The 22,523-nt window shown below is 69.2% G+C and overlaps 1 protein-coding gene across 2 annotated transcripts in view; it reads left to right on the plus strand.

The window, feature by feature from the left end:
• The first annotated feature begins 665 nt into the window (after nt 1–665).
• WNT7B (Wnt family member 7B) overlaps nt 666–22,523 on the plus strand; it is a 58,802-nt gene continuing 36,944 nt past the window's right edge. Inside the window, exon 1 of one of the 2 annotated variants that reach the window (XM_045835095.1) lies at nt 666–976. In XM_045835095.1, the coding sequence (XP_045691051.1) occupies nt 753–976 (224 nt within the window). In that variant the 5' untranslated portion in view covers nt 666–752. Of the gene's footprint in view, nt 977–17,965; nt 18,510–22,523 lie in introns of those variants that run through there. The other variant, XM_045835097.1, reaches the window with a different exon arrangement.

Here is a 22,523-nt window from a genome sequence, read left to right on the forward strand (position 1 = left end):
CGGGGTGAGGGGGGGGGACAGTGCGATCCGGGGAGGCCACAGCAGACGCTCACTCCCCCTCGGGCCGGCAGGGCTTTAGCGGGAGGTGCGCCCAACAGACCTGGGTCATGGGGTGCGGGGGGGGTCCCCTGACAAAAACCCTGTCCATCCGCCTGAGTCTCCTGTTCTCTCTGCTACTCGGTTTCAAGGGTCCTTCCAACTGTTCCCTGGGCTGGGGGGTGGGGGTGGGGGGGGCGTTGTGAGTCCCATTTCATGCAGAGGAAACTGAGGCTCAGGGAGGGTTCTCTGGAATCGAAGCTGGGTGAGGGGTCGGGGGCGCTGGGAGCCCCCCCTCCTGGCCCCACATCCTTGTCCCCAGCGCCCGCACAGGCAGGGGTGAAGCCCCTCCTCTCACCCTGCACCCCAGCGGCCCCCGCAGCTCCCCCCCCTTCTCGGCCCTGACCACATGGCCCAGAAAGGGCCCACTCAGAGCCAGCTGCAGGCGGCCGGGCCTCTGGTTCACATCAGCAAACGGCAGGGGTGCGGTCACGTGCTCAGTCCTGTCCACGGCTCCTTGTGGCCGCAGGGGGGGAGGGCAGGCACTAAGGGGGGAGGGGAGCTGGGTCGAGGGGAAACTGAGGCCCAGAAGGGGGGGAGGACTTGGTTTCTGCCATTAGCTTGCACCTGGCTGCCGCTCCCGCCCAGCTATCCGGTTCTGGCCCTTGAAACAGATCCCCCGCCCGCCTGGTCGCCGGCCGGCCGTGGGCAGTGCCATGCCGCCGGCCCGCTCCAGCGCGGCCTGGTCACCCCGAAAAGCTGACAAAAGCCAGCTGCCTTCCCAGCGGCCGCTGGGCGGGCAGACGCCCGGAGGCGTGACGCCCGCCCTCGTCTGGCACCGGCGGCTGCCAGGGGGCCCTCGCTCGGACCGCTCCGCTCCGCGCCCCTGCGCTCCCAGGGGCTCGGCGGCGGCTCCTTTCCGGAATGGCTTCCCGATGAGGTAATGCACTCCGAGCCAGGGAGGAGGACGCTGGGAAGCGCTCTGGCCGGGCCCCAGCCCAGCCGGGATCTGCCGGGCCTCCCGCCCCGCCCGCCCCGAGGCCGCCCATGCGGAGGCCAGGGGGCCAGGTGGGGAGCAGGGCTTGGCCGAGGCTCACAGCAGCCCCCCCCCCCACCCCGGGCAGCTGGGGCACCCTGGACAGTTATGCATCACATGGACCCTCAGGCCCCACGGAGACAGGGCCCAGAGCGGGGCGTGCTACACCCAGGGTCAGCAGGAACGGGGACTCCCGGGGGCGAGGGCAGCCCTGGACCTGCACGGGTCAGGAGCCACGCCGGCGTGCGCTGCAACCCACCAAGCTGCGTATCCCTGGAACACAAGTCTCTTCCAGCCACAGAGAGAGGGCTCCAGGCGCCGCCGCCGCGGTCCTGGGCCCTGGCCAGGGGGAGGTGCCTGCAGGCTGTGCACCCCAGGGTCCCGCAGGCCCCCTCGTGGCCCCACGACAATCCCGGAAAGTCCCGCACCTCCACCCTCCCCGGGCTCCCCGCCAGGCTCCCCTGCAGGAGGGACCTGCCCAGGGAAGCAGGCGAGAGCCAGGAACTCCGCGGGAAGCATCCCAAGCAAGGGTGACTCACCTCCCTGCCCTCGCTCCCCCACTGCCTGCCAGGCCCCGTAGGGCCGCGGTGACTGGCAGGGCCCTGCAGCTCCCGACTGCCTGGGTGGAAGGACGGACGGACACAGAGCTGGAGCTGCCCGGGAGGGAGGGCTGGGCAACAGGCAGCATGGGGCCCTGAGAGCTGCAGGAGGGTCACTTCCCCGGGACGGGCCCAGCAGGACCCCTGCTCACGGTGGAACTTGGGGGGACACGGGGGGGGGCAAAGGGAGCAGAGCAGGCCTCCGGGCCTGCAGGCCCAGCCCATCTGGCCCCTGCCTCGAATTTGCGGTGGGACGCAGGCCAAGGCCTGCTCCTGGCGGGGCCTCAACTTCCCCATCTGCGGGCGGGCGGGAGGCGCAGGGGCGGGGGCGGGCCTGCGCCGGACGCCAGGAGCCTCTGGCCTGCGGGCCAAGGCTGCAGCTGTGTGGGGGAAGCCTCTCTCAGCCGCCCTTCGTCCACGCTGGAAAAGACCCAGGGACCGCAGCGCAGCGCCCGTGCTCCGGGGGCGGGCAGGCCCGAGTCGTGGGGGAGTTAGCGCAGGGCCCGGATCCGAGCCCGGACTCCTCCGCCGGCCCCGAGTGACCTCCTCGCAGGGCCGCCTCCACCCCCGCTCCCCGCTCCCCCCGCTTTTCCTGCACTAAAGCAGGGCTCTGGGAGGGAGAGACGCGGGCTCCCGGGCAGAACCGCTCCCCTCTGCTGCCCCCTGGTGGCTGCAGTGGCACATGGCGACTCACCCTGTAAAACCCTGGGCACCCGCCCCTGGGGCCGGGGCACCCACACACACGGGCACCCACAAGGTCCCTAGGAACCCGGGATGAGCATCAGCTGCGTCGTTTCCCTGGGTTTTCTGGTCCGCCCATTGGCAGGACCGTCGTGGCTGGTTGGAGGGGCAGTGGGCCAGATGGGTGGCCTTTCAGGGAGGCTGGTAGGGGGCTCACCTGCAGTCAGACAGCTCAGGTGGAACAGTGCCCCCATCCCCATCAGCAGACCCCTGGGGCTGGAGGCCTTGGGAGGCGAGGAGAACACAGGGAGGGGGGCTCCCTATTTTGGGGGGTGGGGTGGGGACCCAACTGAGGAAAACTGGGGAGGAGAGGGGCCAGTTCTTGAGGGAAGGGGAGGCCATGGGGCGAAGCCCAATCCACGGCCCCCAGCCCTGGGCAGGGCGCCGTGACCGAGCACACGGGCACCGCTGGGGTGCCGGGCGCCCCGGCAACGCGGAGCAGGTCCCAGGCCGAGCGGTTGCTCCTGAGCGTAGGGCCAAGGCCGGGGCTCGGAGAGGACAGGGTGCGGTCCTGCTCTCACACCCCCTGCTCTCGGGATCTCCCCGCCTGGCGTCCGTGCCCCGAGCAGCCGGGGGCTGGACAGAGGGACTCATGGCTGGGCACGCGGGGCTCGGCCCCGAGGAGGTGGTATCGTCGCGGGCAGAGGGCACAGGGGTGAGGCCCACCGCCACATGCGGGGGGCAGGCTCCGGAAGGTCCGAGCTCGCACCGTGAGTGGCCCTCGGGCCGACGGCTGGAAAGGCCGTCCGTGTGTCCCCTCCTCAGATGGCCACGACGCCCCCGTGGGCTGGGCCAAGGGAGCTTTGCCCCCACGGGGCGGGGCCCAGACAGGCCCCTGGCCCCCGTCACCCTGTTCCCCAGGTCTCCGGTCGCGGTCCAAGCCAGGACGGGGCGGGAGCCCCTCCGGCACGAGGCCGGGGCCCTGCCCTGCCCGATGCCGTGAGGAAAGCCAAGACGTGACCGTCTGGGGGGTTACGCTGAAACTAATCCCCCCAAGGGGACAGCCAGGGCTCCTCGGGGGCACGTTCTCCTGCCGGAACCCTGTGGGTGGGCCCTGGGAAGCGGGGTCCCCGAGTTCCAGGCCAGGAGGCAACAGGACAGTGAAGGATGACGCCGCCCACTCGGTCTGGCTCAGCCGGAACTGGGGCTGAGGACACACGGCACCGGCCAGTGCTCCGAAACGCAGCTCAGGCCGCCCCCCAGGCCCAGGCTGCACCGCCTCCCCCGCCCCTCCTCCCACCGGAGGCCGCCGGAGCTGTTCTGCTAACATGCCCGGCGGGCCCTGCTCCGGCCCGGCCAGGGCTCCTCGCCCTTGGGGATCGGTCAGGGCTTCACCATGGCCTTCAAGGCTTTGAAGCCTGGTCCCCACCCCCAGTCCCATTGCCTCCCACACGACACCCACGACCTTGTCTGAGGACCACACTCAGCGTTTCTGTCCCCCCCACCCCACCCCCCCAGGGCGGCACAGGCCTGCTCAGAAGGTCCCGGGCAAAGTGGCGGAGCTGAGCCCGTGACGCTCTTCGCTGGGTCCCAGTGTCCCGTCCGGGGCAGCCGAGCCTTCCCCCTCCCCGCTGCTGTCCACCAGACGGGGCCCCTGCCCGGGGCCCACCGGGAGGGGCTGCTGCCACCTCCACGAGGCCCCCCTCTCGGCCCCCGGCGGCCCCCAAGCAGGGAGGCCAGGCTGCGGGGGGCCCGCGAACTGGCCGACTGTTTACTCAGCTGTCGGAGCTGGCGCCGGCGCCCCCGCTGGGGCCCGTGCTTCCTGGGGTCACCGCCCCGTCCCCACACGGGCGGCGACTCCCTCCAGGGGGGCTCCTCTGTGGGGGGCTTCCGGGGAAGCCGTGCAGCGGAGGGCCGGGCCCCTGGGCACAGGGGGCAGACGGCACCCTCGTCGGGGTCATCTGAGGAACGTTTTATAAAAGGACACAGGTGTGGGCAGCTGGAAGGAGGACCCTGGAGGACCCCCGGCCGCACAGATGGTGCCCTGGGCCCTGCCCCGCGCGGGGAAGCTGTCGGAGTCGGACGCCCCTGGAGGACGGGAACCCTGAGTGGCTGGCCAGGGTCTGCCAGAGCCGGAAGCCCGGGCACCAGTGCAGCCATGACCAAGTGAGGCCCGTGTCCCCGAGCCCCACGCAGCCACGGTTCCTCAGGGCTGCTGGGGGTGGGGAGGGGGAGTGCTCGGTGACCCCGAGGCTGGGCGGGAGGGAGTCAGGCGGGGGTGTCTCGGCCTCTGCAGCCCCCAGCCCAGGGTGGGTGCCGCAGGGACTCACCCCCCCCCCCAATGCCAGCCCCAAGGCCGGGGCTGAGCCCCGCAGCCTCGCCTGGGCCTGAAGGCGAGTGAGGCCCGAGGGCGGGTTGTCTGTGGGAAGGCGCCGCCGGGCCTGGGGCCATTTCCCTGGTCAGCTGGGCCTCTGCTCTTCTCCCCTTGGCCTTGGGTCCTGGCTGGGAGGCAGCTGCTGTTGGCAGCAGGGGCCACGGAGGGCTGGCCACCCCACCCACACCGCTGCTGGGTGACGGAGGGGTCTTGAGGGGTGTTGGGGGGCCGGAAGGACAGGGGTGGGACCCTGGCCTGGGTGGCTGTGCGGGCAGCCCGGGCCCGCCTGTGCCCCAGCCAGCCTCCTGCTTGCCAGTCCAGGCAGCTCTGGGGGCCTGCGGGGGGAGGGGTCCTCCCCGAGCCCTGAAGTCCAGGCCGGTGGTGGGCTGTGCCACCCGGGCGGCCTCTGCGCCCGGCCTTGGGGCCCTGGTTCCTTCCCCACACCCCGCCCGCCCGGGCAGGAGCCGCTTCCGGCTGCAGGGCGGACAATGGGCGGGCGGGAGGGGTGGCCCCGGGCCAGACCCCCCTCCACCCCAGCCGCACAGGAAGACGGAGTGTCCTGGAGTGAACCCGCCGCCGGCGCTGGGACTGGGGACGCCGAGGTCTCCTCCCGTGGAATCAAACTCATTAACGTCCTAGCAGCCTTAAAATAATGAGGGGCCCTAGGACCCTGCTTGGCGGGGTGTAGGGGTGGGCTTGGGAAAATCTCAGCCCGTGCCTGTGCCTCTCCTGCAGCCCACCCCCCGCCTTGTGCGTCACTGACCTTGGCGTCTCCTCTGCCCCCACTGCCCCCGCGCGCCCCCGCGAGCATCCCCCAGGGCCTCCTCCAGGGCCTGGCAGCAGGCGCCTTCCTGTCCAGTGCCGCTGTGTGCTGTTGTCCCCCCAACACACGCTGGGACCTGCCTGTCCGGGCCCCTGCTGCGTCCAGTGACAATGGGGTTCCCCTCATCACCTCCTCCAGCCTCCCCTGTCCAGCCCTTCCCCACGCCGCCTGCCCTCCGCCCCGTGGGGCTCAGCTCTCAGGGCCCAGCCCCACGGCCTTTCCTGCCCCAGCCCTCGGCCACCCACGTTTCCGCACACGCCGTAGGCCAGAGAGCTGCCTGCTGGCCAGGCCCCTGCCCCGGAGAACCCCGGGAGGGCAGGGTCACTGTGGGAGCCCATGCGCGCCCCAGCCTGGGCCGAGGGAGCGGGCGAGCAGCTCCCCACGACCCGGGGCTCTGGCTCCTCACCACAGACCGCCCCCGTACTCCCCGAGTGGCTGGGGGCTGGAGCCAGGCACTCCAGGGATGGCCACTGGCGGCTAAAGCGCTGACAGCCCCTCCCACAGCGACCCCAGGGCCGGCCCGTGGAAGACGAGGTGCCTGCTGAGCCCATGGGGGGAGCCGGGCCGACAGGTCCACGCAGAGGACAGAGGCCCACGGCGTGGGGCCACCCTCCTGGGCCTGGCTGGCCAAGCACCAGCCCTGGGCCTGTGCTGTGGGCAAACCGTCCCCTCCCTGCTTCCCGGCCTCCGGGCCTGCCCCCTGGCCACTGCCCTCCTCGGCCCTCGGCACCCACCCAGGCCCCCAGCCCAGCCCCTTGGCCTCCTCTCTGCCCGGGCGTCACACCTGGTGCCTTTCGTGGCCCACGCCCTGTGCCGGCCACGCACGCTGCCCCCAGCTCCTCCCTGCCACCGCCTCCAGGAAGCCCCCGGGATCTGTCTGCTGCTCGGTGGCACCTGCGACCTCCCCGCCCAGCACAGGGTGGGGGTGGGGAGGGTTGTCCGCCTCGGACTGGGCCTGTCTCTCCTGCTGCACTCCGCTCCCTTGCTTGTTCTTCGGGGGAAGTTAAATTTTGTCCTCATCTCAGTACCTCCAACACCTCTTAGTGCAGAACCTGGTGCTAAAAACACCCTCGTTGGCTGACACACTGCTGAGTGGGCTGCGATGCACCCCTGACCCCAGTCCTCAAAGCCAGTGGGGGTGGGGGTGTCTGTGCACATGCGTGTGTCGGTGTGGTGTGTGCACATGAGTGTCTCTGTGTGTGTATGCCTGTCTCTCTGTGTATGTGCACACCTGTGTCTGTGTGTGTCGTGTGTGTGCATGAACATGAGGGTGTGGGTCTGTGGGAAGCTCACGCCCCCACCTTCCTGCACGCCCCGCCGCCATCAGGTCCACACGCCCACCCCTGGGTGTCCCTGGCCCCGAGCATGGGAACCGCACCCCGGCCCTGCCCGCCAGCCCGCTGCGTGCCCCGTGCCCCGGCAGCTCCCTGGAGTACCGGTGTCTCCCGGGGCCACCACCCACCTCAAGGGCGGCGCCGACCACTCGGGGTTTAGGTTGGCCCCCGACCGTGAGCTCATGGTATTATTCAGGACGAGGAGATGCACCTCCCACCCCCCAGGAGGCTAAAACGAGCAGCGGGCAGCGATCACCCACACGGGAGCACAGCAAGGGAGGAGGAGGGGGATGGGAACCCAGGGTGGGAATGGCGGCGGAGGTGCCTGGGGGAGCTAAACACAGCCTGGGGCCCTGCATTCCCCACCCCCACCGCGGTGCATGTGTCCCAGAACTGGAAGTGGGGACCCCGGCGGGGACCTGCCCCGCGTTCCCAGCAGCACTGTCGCAGTGGCCACCCGTGGGTGGGCGGACTCAGGCAGGTTGGTCCATTCGTGCATCCCTGACTCGGCACCTCGGGACCCTGCTCCTGCCGGTCCCACCTCAGCCCCTCCGCATGCAGTGGCCAACCACGTCCCCTGTCCTGGCCATGTCCTCCTCGCAGCCCCCCAGGCACGCAGAGGTGAGGGGATGGGGGTTACACGGGGCTCAGTGTCCCTCCAGCGTCCTTCCTGACACTCGCCTGGTCCCATGGCCACATCTTTCCTGGCAGCCGAGCGCCCTCTGGTGGTTACACTGGGAGTTTCCCAGGACTCAGAGAAGCCGCTGGGAACTGGAAAGGCAGGTCCCCAAGGTCAAGGGCCAGAGGCCAGGGGCTGCCTAGGGACTGAGACCTGCCCACGGAGTGGCGTGCGTGGGGTGAGGAGCACATCGGACCTCTGATTTCTCAGGAGCGAGCGGTGTGGCTCTCTCCACAGTGCGGCTGGGACTGTAAGGCCGGGAAGGGAGGTACCCTCCCCCCCCGCCCCTCCCCCCAGCACAGCCTCTGGGTCTTCATCCCTCCGGGCTTTACTTCCTCCCTCCCGTTTCTGCGCCCCCCGCCCCCGCCCCTGCAGGCTGCAGCCATCCTTCGTGGGCCCTGTCCGCTTCCAGCCGGGGCCAGGGCCACATGCGGCCTGCAGGCTGGACAAGGCGGGGGGCGGGGCACCAGGCCTCCCCCACTCTCCGGCCTGGCCCAACCCCGACACTGACCTCTCCCCTCCACCACACCGACCGAGGCCCCAGCCTGGCCGGCGGGGCGGGGCGGGGCTGGGGGGCGGTGACTGTGTGATTGATCGTAAGAAACATATTTGTTCTTTGTCCTGGTCTCTGGCACGGAACTCTCCACCGAGCCTTGGAATTTCCTAACTGCTGAGAAAGCTGAAGCGTCTTCTGTCATGTTAATGGGGTGACTTGGAAAGCACCGGAGGGTGGGGGTTGGTCACCGGAAGAGCCAACCACGTGATTAGAGGCTGGAACTTTCCGTCGCGGGCGGGGGGCAGGGTGCTCTGCAACACCCCAGGACAGCAGCCCAGGGGTCCTCCTAGGCAGGACGAGAGCCCACACAATTCAAAGACATTCCCTTCCGGCGCTCAGCGGGCGGGCGGGCGGGCCCCCTCCCGTGCCCGACGCTCCGGGGTCAGGCTCGGTTTCCTCCGGCCCGGCGCTGAGAGGGCACCGGCTTCCCCCGCCAGGACAGCGGCTAGTGCGCCTGTGTGAGGCTCGCTTGTTCGCGCCGGGCCGATTCCCAGCCCCGAAGCCTTTCCCACGTCGTCTGCAGCGCCTGGGGAGAAGGCCGTGGAAGCCCCGCCCCGCACACAAAGGGAGGGAAGGAAGGAACGGGGCGGGTATGGAGCTTGGCCTCCCAAGCTGGCACCTTCGCATCCTGTTCTCTCGTCGCCCACCGGGCGGGGAGGGCAGGGGCTCCGAGAGGACCAGGAGTGGTTCGCGCGGCGTGAAGAATGCGTGGACTGAAACGCAGTGGGTGTTCGGACGCCGCCATGCGTCCCCCCACCCTGGTGGGGGCGGGGCAGAGGGCAGGGGGCGGAGTGTGTCAGCAGGACCCACTCTCCCAGAGGCCTGGCTCTGCCTTCCGCATGCATCCACCTTGTCCCTCCACACGGGGCCCAGCTGCCCGCCTGACCCCCCCCACCCCCGTGCCACCCGCCGCCCCCCTCAGCCACAGCTCCTCTGAGGGGGGTCCTCATGCGGAGTGGCTCCTGTGTTACAAGCACCCAGAAATGTCCTAGCATTTGCAGTGGTCACTGGCCGGCACCGAGTGCATGCCAGGCCCTAGCTAAGGTGTCACACTTCCAGCCATGAAGGGGGAGGCTGGAGCTTCACCAGCGGGGAAACTGAGGCTCAGAGTCACAGAGCCATCATGATACTCAACAGTCCTGTCCCCCGGTTCTCCAGGAGAACCCCCCAGGAGCCAGCTGGGACTGCTCCTGTGGAGCCGGCCTCCCCCCACCCCAGCACTCGGTCCGGGACCGTGTCTTCTTAAGCCTCCCAGCACCGCCCCTCACCCCCAAGCTGAGGTCCCGGGGGACCAAAGGCTCGCGGAGTCCCGCAGGGAGCATGAGAGGAGACCGGCTCAAACCAGTTCTGAGGGCCTGGAGTCCCCTAGGTCCCTTGGGCGCCCTGGTCCAACCAGCCTGTGTTCCCCCCCCATTGAACCTGGAGTGAAGGGGTGGCCAAGGGGGGCGCCCCCTGGGGGCCAAGGTGAGCCCAGCACCTCCTCCATTCACTCTGTCCCCTACTCCTTCCCTGCCCACCAGGGGGCGCTGCCCAGAGGCGGGGCCACCTCACCAGTGCCGGCCAAGGCCTCAGCATGGTCAACAACCTCCCATTTCACAGCTGAGCAAACTGAGGCCCCGAGTGGGGGTCCCACGGAGGCATTTTCTGGGCCAGGACTGGAGCCTGCCCTCACACTCGGCCGCTGCCCCCTGGCAGCCGGTGTGCCTCAGGCCCAGATGAGGAGCCCCCTGGGGGGGTCCTGAGGAGTCCCGGTCACTCAGCCCAGCTCCCCGGGGCCCTGCCCTGGGGCGTGGCTGCAGGTGAGGAAGTCTCCGTGGCCAGAGAGGGCACTGAAGGCCATGCATCGGGTGCGGGGATGGCTGCTGTAGCTACGGAAGGGGGTTCGGGGCAGGAACCCGGAGGGATGCCCCGGAAGCTGGGGCCGGCATGCTTGCCTTCCGATCCTTGCCCAGCCACGGGGTGACCCTGGCAGGCCTTCTGCTCTGAGCCGCCAGCTTCCCACCCTTACAGCGGGGGTCTCTCAGCGGGCACTTTGACCCGGAGTCAGTCTTTGTTGTTCATGAGTCACGTGGGTGTGGGGTCAGAATGCAGCTTCCCAGGCCTTGCCATCGTCACTGTCAGCCCTGGGCTCACGGCCCTTGGCGTCCCAGACAAAGAACAAACACCCCACTACTTTTAGGAGACTGGTCTGGGGCCAATAGGATTATAGCCACAGATGCAATTACATTTCAGACAGTTAATCCAAGTTCTTAAGACCGTGTACCTGGCTCAGAAATGAGCTTCCCCTCCTCCCGCTCCCGGCCAGCCACTCCCAGGGAGGCGGGAGAGCGCATGACTCAGCCCTGTTTGCTAAAGCACACACTTGGCTTACGAGGCGTGAGAAATGCATGCAGCTAAACGCAGGGCAGAGCCGCGAGGAGAAAGTGAAAGCACTGGCGTTACATAACCGCCCTCTCCCCTGCACCGCCCGGACCCTGCGTCAGCTCTGCCCGGAGGGGTCTTACTCGACACGCTCTCTACGCACGGGGCTGGCTGGCCGCCGGGAGTGGGGAGTGTCTGCCTTCATTCCTGCAGCCCGGGGCCCAGCCGAGACCCCAGGGCAGAGGTCTGAGCAATCAGTTGCCCACAGGCTGGAGGGGGGATTTAGGGCGGGGACACCCGAGCAGACCATGGGGTGGGGAGAAGTGGGTGATGGAATGCCCCGATATCCATCTCCTCGCCTGCCTTTGTGACAGAGCTCTCCAATTTTAGCGGGGTGTAGTGCTGCGCAGCCAGCAGAGTCTGTTTCCCAGCATCCCTTGCAGCTAGATGAGGCCATGTGACCCAGTTCTGGCCAATGAGAATTAAGTGGGGGTGTCCAGGAGTGGGGAGAGGCATGCTTCTATTTGGCCTTTCTTCCACCCAGCAGCCTGGGAAGCAGGCGTGACCACACACCGCTGGCAGCCACCTTGAACTCTGAGGTGAAGAGACGCACGTCCTGGAAAGCAGAGCAATGAGCTGGCGGCCATGGATGGCCTTCGTGGCCTTCCTGTCAGCCCTGGTTTATCTATAGTCGGACACCCCTCAGGGGAAAGAGAAATACACACGTGAATCTTATTTAACACCCGCTATTCTGAGTTTTACTGTAAATACAGCCAACCCTCATCAGAACCAGCGCAGGGAGAAGAACACTTCAGGAAGAGAAAACAGCAACCTGTGCGAGCGCCAGAGGCAGGACACGCCTGGGCAGGACGCCTGGCGGTGACCCCGGGGGCGCGGGCTCCCAGCGGAGCTAAGGGGCCAGGGCCACCCCTCCAGACCAGCAGCCCTGGAACCGAAGCACCAGAGGGGCCCGTACCAGGGTGACGAGGGTGTGGGAGGGTGTCAGGCAGTGGGGGCGCAGGGAGCATGGGGACTGGGGTCTAAAGGGACGCGAGGAGCTGCCAGTCCTCCTCCAGGAGCCACCATCCCTGCTCCCCGGTCAGGGTCCCCGTGCCCACCTGTCCTGCGAGCTGGAAGCTGGTCCTGGCCACTGGCCCAGCCTGCGCCTGGGGTTCTCAGCCCCCGTGCGGCGGGGCGGGGCCACAGACCCGGCTGCGGCGGTGGGACGTGGGCGGCGGCGGTGTCAGTGGGGTGCAGGCAGAGCGACGGGGATGCTGGGCCACAGGCAGAAAAGGAGACCGCTGTGCCCGCGGCCCCACCGGAGCCGGCAGACCAGGCCACAGCCTGGGGACGGCCGAGCGAGAGGACGGGCTGAGCCCACCGCCGCCCGGCCCGAGGTCCCGTCCTCTTCCCAGCTCAGAGCTGTGCTGCTCAAGCTGCCAGCTCTGCCCCCGGGGGACATCAGGCCACATCTGGGGACGCTTGGGGTTGTCACAAGATGTGACCGGCACCTTGTGGGTGGAGGCCACACACGTCCCGGGGCCCAGCACGGGGACCACTCAACCCCGAATGCCCCTGGTGCCGCCAGCCCTGGTGCGGCTGCAGCCCAGCTGGGCGGCCCCAGGCGTGGCATCTGCCCCTGCCTAGAAGGGCGAGTTCCGAGGCCTGGGCCTGGCTTTCAGCGTCCTTGGTGGCTGGGCCAGCCTGAGGGCTCGGAGGTCGGCAGTCGGAGTCGAGGTGTGCGTGGCAGAGAGGAGGAGAGGGAGAGGACCTCCAGGCGGGGAAGAGCGGCGGAGGGGGGGGGGGGAGGCAGGACAGGACTGTGGGCCGCAGGCTGGCGGCCCCACCAACTGCCCCACCTTCAGGGCGGGGCAGGACCCCGACTTGCAGGAGGAAGATCACCTGCCAGGTGGGTGGACGGAGAAGTGGCACCGGGAGCCTCGTGCTCTGGGCGAGGCTCTCCTCTCACTCCCGCGGGCGCATCCGCGGGCGGCAGCTGGGGCGAGCCAGCAGCCTGGGCGGGGGCTGCCCCCCAGCCTCCCCACCCTGAGCCTGAGCCCTTGTTCTCTGGCTCCAGGGGCTGCCTCCCTCTGCGGGCGCCAGCCACGCGGCAGAGGGTCTGCCGTGGTCAGGGTTGGCCGCACCCGCCGCCGTGGCCGGCATCTCGGTGGATCGGCACGATGCAGCCAGGGTGGGCTTCTGTCTCCCGAGACACTTCCACACACAGCGGGTGGGTCCCGGGCTCCCCTCCGCTCCTCTGCCGTCCCAGCAGCGACAATGGAGGTGATGGCGCCCACCTGCGTCTGAGCTCCACAAGCTGGCAGCCCTGTCACCCGGCGACCACGGGCGATCCTTCCCTCCCCAGGGGCCGGCCCAGCCCCTGGCACCTTTGGGCCGAACAGCAAGTTCACTCACAAGGTGGCCCTGAGCCTCCGTCACATACTTCCCCTCCTGGATTGGTGACCCTGTGCAGGTCAGAGGTCAGAGGCCAGAGGGAAGCCTGTGCATTTTATTCTTGGTGCACTGACATTGGCTCTAGCTCACTGCTGGTCCTCGGGGCCCCCCGACACCCTGGGGACCCTGTCAGGCTCTGGGAGCTGCCCCTGGGGGCTCCTCTCCCTCCCGGGCAGGGCCAGGGCCTGTCTGCCCGACTCTGGGGGAGGCTGCGGCTGCAGCCGGCGGCCCGGAGGGCTCCCAGGAGGCTCTGTCTCGGCTCCTCGGGAACTCCCCCACCTCCCACAGCCTCTGCTCCCAGGTGGGCGTGGCTCCGGCCACATCTCCTTGGAGGATGCTCCGCCCCTCGCGCCGGAGCCATGCCGCCCCTCCCCGAGGGCGTGTCCTCCACGGACAGGCCGGGAACCCCCGGGGGGCGGAGGAAAACCTCGAGTGTGAAGAGGCTCTGGGAGGTGGACTCGGAACGTCCAGCCATGAGTGCACCCGTCCGAAAGAGGCGTGTCCCCACGTGCTGGCCCCGGAGCCAGCGGGGCGTTTACGGAGCACGCTCTTGGGTCTCTTCCCCGGGCACTTTGGGAAGACCCTCCGGGTCAGCGGGTCAGGCAAGCTTGACACCCCACCCAGGGCCCCCCGTGGGAGCCCCGTCTCCCTCTCACCGTCCATGGCTCTCTAGGGCCCGGGAAGTCAGGTCCATGCTCCCCGGCCCGCTGGGCACTCGGCCCCTCCCTGGTCTCCCCTTTCCGCCCGACGACCGTGCAGAGCCCCTCAGTCTGCGTGTTCAAATCCCGCTGTGTTTGTTTCGAATCGCCCTGCGGGGCATTACCCCTCACACAGCTCAGAGCCACCTCTGCTCGCCATACCCCCGCCCTGGGCGTCGGAAGTCCAGCGCGTCCTGAGCTGGACCCTCCGCTGGGGGCCTCAGAGGTGGGCCCCAGGTGGAGACGGGGCCAGCGCCCACCTGGAGCCCCGGGAGAGCCCAGGCCAGTTGGGGCGGAAGTCGGGTCCTCGCGGCTGCAGGACCGAGGTCCCCCGGTCCTCGCTGGCTCTCAGCTGCAGGGCGCCGCCTGGGCCCCTCACCACAGGCACCCTCCACCTTCCAGGCCGCTCTGCGCTTCCCGCCTCTGGGCCCTCCCCGCTGCCACCAGCCCGGGAAACTCTCCTGTCAAAGGCCCGTGGGATTGGGCCAGGCCCACCCGTAAACCCCCTCTGGGGGAATTCAAAGTCAGCCGCTCAGCCACCGAATCCCACTTGTCGTCACGTAACACGGCATAATCATGGACATTCTATCGCCACAGTCCCAGTCCCTGAGATCAGCGCAGGGCACCTCAGGGGGCCATTTAGAGTTCTATTCCCAATGCCCTTCCTTTTCAGGCCCCCCCCTCAGGTGCCTCACCCCCTGGGGGGCTGGCCCAGGGCCACCCCTTGTCCCCTGGCCTCTCCCCACACTCAGGGACCCCACTGACCTGGCGCCGGCCCCAGCTCCCGGGGGCCTGAGTGCGCTGCTGGGAGAAGCCCAGGCTGGGCCCGATGGGCCGGCTGCGCGGCCTCGGCCCAGCTCCCCGCTCTGCCTCCCGGTCCCTGCCGGGGCCAGGGGTCTGGCAGCCTCCCCTCACAAGGCTGTGTGAGGCCCGCTGGACAACCATGTGCTCCTTATCTCGGGGTGAGGGGGGTGTGGAGCTCCATACACGACCAGTATAGCCTGAGTGGGATTTGGTGGGCACAGGAAATGACCATCAGTGACACCAGTGAGAAGCAGCAGGAATGATGCAGGAGAAGGGCAGCGGGAATCGGGTGTACTTTATGCTGGGAGGGCAGCGGGGGTCAAACTCAAGGTTCAAAGGAGCCAAGGTCAGGTCCCTGGTCTCCGTGGTCTGCCGCGCTGCAGGTCACGGATGCCAGCTGTCTCCAGGAACACCATTCCTCCATTCAACAACTGCTTACTGAGCACTTACTAAGTGCCAGATTCGGTCTTACCCTGGGGCTAGAGCAGGAACCGAAGGGGACATGAGGGTCCCCATGGAGCTTAGAGACTGGTGGCAGGCAGAAAACAAACAAGGACACATTGCCCTCGGGTCACAGGGGGCACAGCAAACTGTTACAGTAGAGAATACCGGTGCACGGGTGTTGGGGGGGGTGCGAGGGCCCTTCTGACGTGGGACATTTGAGCTGGGGCCACAGGGAACCAGGGGCACAGCCCTGCTCTCGAAGGGACGGTATGTGCAAAGGCCCTGGGGCTGGAACTAGCCCGATGGGTGCGAGTGACGGGGGCAGAGACAAGGACGCTGGCGAGGAGAGGACGAGTGTGTGTGATGAGGCTGAGGGCCGAGTCCCCAGGCAGTGTGGGTGCCATTGTCACCCCCACGGGGAGCCGGGGAGCCCCCCGCTGCAGACACAGAAAGCTCTGAGGTCACACAGTGCTGAGCCGCACTGAGCCCAAAGGTGGCTTGAGACTCATTGGAGCCCCTGGGGTGCCCTGACTCTGGACACTTCCACCCTTCGGGCATAGGCTGGTCTCCACCTTGAGTGGGAACCAGAGCCCTGCCCACGGCAGAAGGGTCCCCCACTCCCTCCCACCCGACCTCTCCCCCACCTTCAGCACATTCGGGGCCCTTGGAGCCAGGGCCTAGCTCCGTCCTGTTCAGGGAGACGGGGGCTGCGGTCCCATTCGGGAGGAAGGGCAGGTGGGGTCCCACAGACCCCAGAGCCCTGGGGATCAGCCCCGGGAACCCAGGCTGCGGAGAACCCAGCAGGGCCACCCTTCCGGCCCCAGGCAGCGGCTTCTGCTCCCTGCAGGTGTGCGTGCGCATGCACGTGTGAGTGCGAGTGCGCACGTGCCCACACACGCCTATACACACGTGTGCACTCGTGCACGTACAGGGAGTGTGCACGCACGTGTGTGCACACACATGCACGGAACATGCATGTGCATGCGTGCGTGTGCATGTGTCAGATGCCTCTGGGAAAATGAACCTCGTGGGGGGCCAGAGTTCACAGGAACTGTCCTTGAACCTGGCGGGGGACACCCCAGACCTTTCTCTGCGTTGCGGTTCCCTCTCGCGGCCGGCAGGGGGCAGCAGGACGCTGTGCAACCGCGTCCCGGGAGAGCGGCCCCGAGCGGCCGGCCGAGTCTGGGAGCGAACCCAGGCGTTCCCGCCCGCAGGCTGAAAGCCTCCCGACCTCTGGCCCCAACCCTCTCACAGCCTGGCCGGAGGGGACGGGTGGGTGACGCGGGTCCCTGCGTCCCAGCCGGAGGTGGAGGCAGGTCACCGCTGCGGTCGCAGTTATTTAAGCCCCGCCTCACACCCACGGCTCCTGAAGATTCGCCCCAGGAAGGGGCAGCGAGGCTGAAGACGGCGGCGGTGGGGTGCGGGGTGGCCGGCGGACGGGGGGCCAGGGTGGGGACGCCGCCCTCAGCGCGCCCGCAGCCCTGCACCCGAGCCCTCGCGGCGCGCCGCCAGGGGGCAGCATCGGCCTGCGGCCGGGGCTCCCGCGGAAGCTCCCCACCCCCACGGCGGGCTCCGGCCCGGGCTGCCAGCGCTCAGCCCTGACCCGCCGGCTGCCAGAGTTCAGCTTTACGTCGCGGAACCCCGGGCGCTGGGGCGCAGGGGACACTCGGAGACGAGGCTGCTGTTGTCATTTCACCTCTTTCTGCGCCCCAGTCTCCCTGCCTGTGATTGTCTCCAGTGCCCCTTTCGTCTGGGAAGGCCGCTCATCCGCCCCGCTCCGCGCAGCTGCCCAGCCACCGCCCCCCCACCTCCCCAGCTCTGAGCGAGGGGCCAAGGAAAGGCCCGCGCCCGGGTCATGGCAAAGGTTCAGGGGGTTGAAAAGACTAAGAGGGGATCAGAGGCAGGGGGTCCAGCGGGGCAGCGGGGGCGGGGTGGGGAGGTAGGCTCTGAGCTGGAGGTCCCCTGAGTTTGGCTCGGTGGGCCCAAGGGCGACTGGCAGCAACACCCCGGCCTCACCCCCGTACTTCCAGGGCCCCCGCTGGTCTTCCAGGACTAGGGTCTCCCCAGTTCCACCCACTCCCCTGAGAGCTGCGGCCCCAGAGGGCCGAGAACCCGGGCAGCCGGCGAGGGCCTAGCCAGGACCGGGCGTAGGCGCCGGCTGGTCCTGCCCCCTGGGACCCGACAGGGATCCAGGGAAGCAGGGTCTGTGGGGCCCTTGGCGGCCACTCACTGCAGACGGAGCCGAGCCAGAGCGCTCCAGGTGTGTGGGGCGCCGCGGCCGTGCGACCTGGCGCTCCGGGCGCTGAACGTGAACGCTGAGCCCGACCCTGCACAGGGGACCGACCCCACCAAGGCAGGGGCCGGGGCCGGGCCGGGGGTGGGAGGGAGGCAGGGAACCCTCGCGGTCTAGGCGCTTCGCCCAGAATCCGGGAAGAGCCCTCAGCATCCTCCAGTCCGTCTCTACCGGGGCGCTTAGGCACGGGGCTTCGGCAGGTCAACTGAGCCGCCCCCTGCGTCTGGCAGGGCCTGCCCGCCCGTCCCTCCCCAGTCCCCACGCTGAGCTGGCAGAGCTGGCAGGTGGAGGCGACCCTGGGTGCCGGAGGGAGGGCTCTCTGATTGAGGTCTTCGGGGAAGGCGCCGCAGCCTGGGCTAAGGGTGTGGCCCAGGAGGACCCGGCGTGGATCACTGCTGGGGGGAGGGGAAGCGCGCCAGAACGGCGATACGGCTGGGTGGTCTCTCCCTCCCCCGCTAGAAACTGGAGGCCGAGTGGCCACCACGATCCGCATTGTCCATTCCCCGCCCCCCCACCCCCGCCCCGGCGGGCGCAGAGGAGCAGGAGCAGCCACCCCCTCCGCAGGTGTCTCTTCCAAGCTGCACCCTCCCCCGAGCCCCCCCCCCCCGCGAACCCAATCCCCCTCCCCCAGCCCAGTTCTAGTAGGACAATCGGAAGGGCGCCGGCCTGCGGAGGGGGGTCCGGGGGGTGGATGTGTCTGTGTGTCACGGGGGAGGGAGGAGAAAAGGGAGGGGAGAGCCGCGGAGCGAGGGAGAGAGAGAGAGCGCGCGCTGCGGGCGCGGAGGGCGGGCGGGAGGCGGATCCTCCTACCTGGGGCGCGCTCGCTCCCTTGCAGCTCGCTGGCCGGGACCGCGAGTCACCTGGGGAGGCCGACAAGTGCGGACACATTGGCCGCCGCGGCGCTCGGCGAAGCGCGCACGGCCCCGGGCGGCTGCGCCCAGTACAGGCAGCGCCTGCCCAGCCGCCGCGCTCGGGCCCGGTCCCCGTCCGCGCTCGTGGGGCCCCGCGATCGCTCGGCCGTGCTCCGAGGTTGCGGCCCCCAGCCTAGGTCACTCCCCCAGGCGCGAGCGGAGGCGGCGGCGGCGGCGGCGACCCGGGCTCACCATGGTGGCAGCGCGCGCCGAGTGCCCGCGCGTCGCCAGTCGCCCGAGCCGCAGCGCCGGCTGAAGCGGTCCGCCGAGACCCCCCGCCCCCGCCCGCTCCCCGCCCCGCCCGCGCGTCCCCACCGGCCGCCGCTGTCTATGGCGCAGCCCCCCTCCCTGGATCATGCACAGAAACTTTCGCAAGTGGATTTTTTACGTGTTTCTCTGCTTTGGCGTCCTCTACGTGAAGCTCGGGTGAGTAACACCGTGGGCAGGGGCCGCCGCCGGGGTCGGGCCGCCGGCGGTACCCCCCTTCAGGGCGTCCCCGCGGGAACGTGGAGACTGGATGGGGCCGTGGGCGGCTCTCGAGGATCTGGGGCTGGCCCGTGTGTCGGACCCTCGCTCACGCCCGGCGAAGACGCGGCCGAGCCCCTGGAGCGACAGGTCCCCCCGAGGGGCGCCCAGCTCAGGGCTGGAGGAGGGAGAGCAGGGCGCGCAGGCGGCCGCGGGCAGACTGGCGGGTAGCGGTGAGCGTGCCCGGCGCGTACTTTCACCTGTTTGGGCTCCAGGCCCCGGGGGTGGGACGCGCCTTCCCTCCCCGGGCTGCGCCGGGCGCTGAGCCCGGCCGTTCGCTCGCAGCCTGGAGGGCGCGCCGGAGCGGGGGGGGGGCGGTCGGGGAGGCCCCTGCGGGCGGGGGGCGCGCTCCTCCGCCGCCGGCGCGCAGGCCGGTGCACCCGCCGCGGCCCTTCGTCCCTATCCATCACCCGGACGTGTTGAAATTACCTTGACAACTTGTCCGGCTGGCTCGGGATGGGCTGCGCGGCCGGCCGGGCCGCCTCGGGCTCGGTCCGGGCCCCGAGCCCCCGCCCTCCCGGGACTCTCGGCCCGGCCCCCTCTCGCCGCGCTCCCCCTGGCGCGGCCCGGCGGGCGGGCGGGCGGGCGCCCGGCGGGCCGCGCTCACTGCACTAGCTGCTCCGAGTCGTATTTCCACATTCCTGAGCCCAGCCGAGTCCTTGCCTGTCGAGCTGCGATCTCCTTTAGACAGAGTCTGTCTCGGCCTCGCTCGAAGTGGGGGTGAGGGGGGCGGCGTGACCGTCAGGGGGTGAGGTGCACCTCGCCCAGGACACCCACAGCCCCGCACCCCGCCGCTCCCTGCGCGCCTACTGTGCGCCGCCGGCGACGGGAGGTAGGTGGATCCTAGCCGGGGGCAAAGCCGAAGAACAGCCGCGAGGGAGGGCCGGGCCAGCGCCGCGGGCAGAGACGCAGCTTCCTCCGCCCGGAGATCCAAGCTCCACCTGAGGATGATTTCGTCCATTGCCCCCTCCGCCATTCCACTGGTGGAGAAACTGAGGCCGGCGACGGCGGGGGCAGGACTGGAAGCCCGCTGCCCCAGCCTCGGCTCTGCAGACCTGGCTGGCGCGCCTGCAGCTGCTGGTGGCTGTCTTTTGTGGGCCGTGTGTAGGCTGTGTCCCCGGCTGTTTGTTTATGGGAGGTGAGAGCCTGCGCATCCAAGGCTGCTGGGGGCGGGGGGGGGGGGTGGGCCGCGGGGAGCGGGGAAGGCACTGCTTTCTGGGCCCTCCAGCAGCCCCTGCAGCTACCCTTCCTGTGCCCGCCAAAGCAGTGGGCACCCCCTCACCAGGCTCTCTCTGCAGTCTGGTTCTCAGCGCCCAGGCCTTGTCCCCTCCTGGCGACCCTGCAGTTAAGTGCCCTTTCTCTTCTCCTTTTAAGGACTAGGGTACCCAGCAGGGCAGGCCAAGCCACTTGTCCACAAGAGTCAGTGGCAGGGGACTGGAGCCGGCTCTGGCCTCTGCCACAGGCCACTGTCTCCAGGCCGCACCCCTCAGCAGGAGCCCTCGGAGAGCAGCTTGCAGGGGGACTCTGGGAAGCAGCCCCAACTTCCGGCTCCCAGACAGCAAAGGGAGCGCAGTCAGGGCCCAGCCTGGACTCCTAGCACTGGCCCTCCCCATCCCCCACCGCCAGCCCCCTGTTCTCCCCTGTAAGAGGGGCTGCACCTCTGGCTGTCCTGGACCTCAAGGTGGCCAGTGTTCACGTAGGGACAGCACCCCACCCTGGGCGCCCAGGCATGAGGACCTGTCTTCTGGGGGTGCCTCTGAGAGCCGGCTGGCGGCCCAGGCTCTGCCCTCTGCTGCCGTCAAGGAACCCTGGCGTGGGCACTCCGAACCCCCACCCCTGTGTTGTGCCCCTAAAGCACACTCTCATTCTTGGGGAGAGGAGGAATGAGGCCTCCATGAACACCCAGGAAACCCAGAGAGACACCATGGGATCTACTAAGGGGGGTGGTCAGCCTCGGCCACCACCTCAGCCCCACCCGTCTTCGATCTCGGGAGAGGTGGGCGGCCTGCTTCCTGTGCAAGCAAGCCATCTGGGCCGCACAAGGCGGGGAGGACAGGGCGGCTGCGCCCAGATGCCACCTGAGGGGTTACCTGGCCTGGCAGCCAGTGCCCCGAGGACCAGGTCTGGGTGGCTCTGAGTGAACTCCGGCCCCCCAGCCCACTTTCCCCTGTTGGGAAAGTGGGGTCACAGTGGCGCCTCCTGTACTGGGTGCTGTAAAGGTTAGGCCTGGGGGCCTTTGCCATGAGATTGGGGGCGGGGGCAATAAACACCTGTTCACGACGGTCCGACCTTTCTGATTGTGAGCGACCCTGGCACCACGGCCACTGCAGAAGCCCAGGGCATGGCTGCACGCGGTGTATGCTGGGGCCTCAGGCAAGGAGGGGGAGCTGGGATTTCAGGGCCACCAAAGTCCCGACAGGATGTCAGAGATACTGTGTGTGGGGGAGACATTCCCTGATCACAGCCCAGCAGCCCGCACCTGTGCACATGCAGTGCCCCCCCCCCGCCCCGCACACGCCCCTCAGCCAGTGCAGATCTGTGGCCCCTGGGGGAGGAGCTCCCAGACCAGCAGGCACGGAGAACCCAGCCCTCACAATTCCCATGGGGGTCGGGGTCCCCAAACCACATGAGTCTCGGATTGTACACAGTTTTAAAACAAATGGGCTTGGAGAGTCACAGCCCCTCATCTGGGGACCCAGCAGCCTCAGTGCTCCAGCCCCGCGAGAGGCCGAGCCAGGCCCGGGGGTCGTCCGGATTCTGGGCACGCTCCGCGTCCGGGAACAGGGGCCATGGAGTTCCCAGACCGGCGGCTCCGGCCTGCCTCCTGCCCTCGGAGCCGGGAGAGCGGAGCGGCCTGGCAGCCTTGGGGGGGGACCCGCCCAAGGGTCCCGCCCGGGGGAGCGAAGGGGCCGAGGCAGCCCTCGCTCCTGAACGCCAGGACTTCTCCACACCCAGTGCGGAAGCCCAGAAACCCGCCTGCCCCGGGACCTGTGGCTGCACTGCAGACACCTCTCCTTCCCTGTCGTCTTAGCTGCGCGGTGCCTCTGCCCCGGTGGGAGGGCCGCACGGCGGCCGGAGGAGCACGGTTGGGCGGCCCGGCGCGGCTGCCAGCCGGAGGGGGGACTCAAAGCCTGTGTTTCCCGGCTTTACAAAACGTCCCTGGGAGAAGGATGGCTGGGAGAAGTGTGCCCCACACTATCACGGCCGAAAGAAGGGAGGGGGAAGCCAGAGGTGGGGCCTCTGTCTGTGCACCTGTCGGGGGTGCGTTTCCGCGGCCAGCCTCTCGGAAGAGACTCCGAGGCGGACCCACGGGGACACCAGTGCGCATGTGCACAGGTGAGCCCGGCCAGGCTGGGCCTGGTGGGCCGCAGTGGGTGAGTGCTGGCGACCCGCAGCCAGCGTCACCAAACCCAAGGGCGCGCGCGGGCAGAGACACGGCTCGCACAGTGCATCTGTGTGCACACACCTGCACCCTCGCTGACGCTCCCAGGCCCCCGCGGGCACGCACAGGCACACGCCTGCACATGCGTGCACCCCAGAGCACACATGGCCCAGCACGGCCCCGGAGAGGAGCGCACGCCCCCCCGCGGTTACCCTGTGGCGCTCCCCCCAGGTGCACCCTCCGGCGCAGGCCAGAGCCCTGTGGTTCGCTGGAGTTGCGGGAAGGGGACCCAGCCAAGGCAGTTTGGGCAAGCCCTGGGGGCGGCTCCCGCCGCGAGCTCGGGTCAGCCTCCCCTTTAAAAAAACCCGCCCGCGGAGGAGGCGGATGTAGGGGCGGCGCGGCCAATGGCAGCTGCGTGCCTCTGGAGACTTGGAGACGTGAGCCAGAGAGAGTGACAGAGCCGGTTCCGACCGATCAACCGACGGAGGTCCAGACGGCGGCCGAGGCGCACCCTCTGTCCCTTGCCGACCCCA

The sequence above is a fragment of the Phyllostomus hastatus genome, unplaced genomic scaffold (genome assembly GCF_019186645.2).
Source record: "Phyllostomus hastatus isolate PE091 unplaced genomic scaffold, TTU_PhHast_1.1 phas_contig_198, whole genome shotgun sequence".
Lineage (NCBI taxonomy): Eukaryota > Metazoa > Chordata > Mammalia > Chiroptera > Phyllostomidae > Phyllostomus > Phyllostomus hastatus.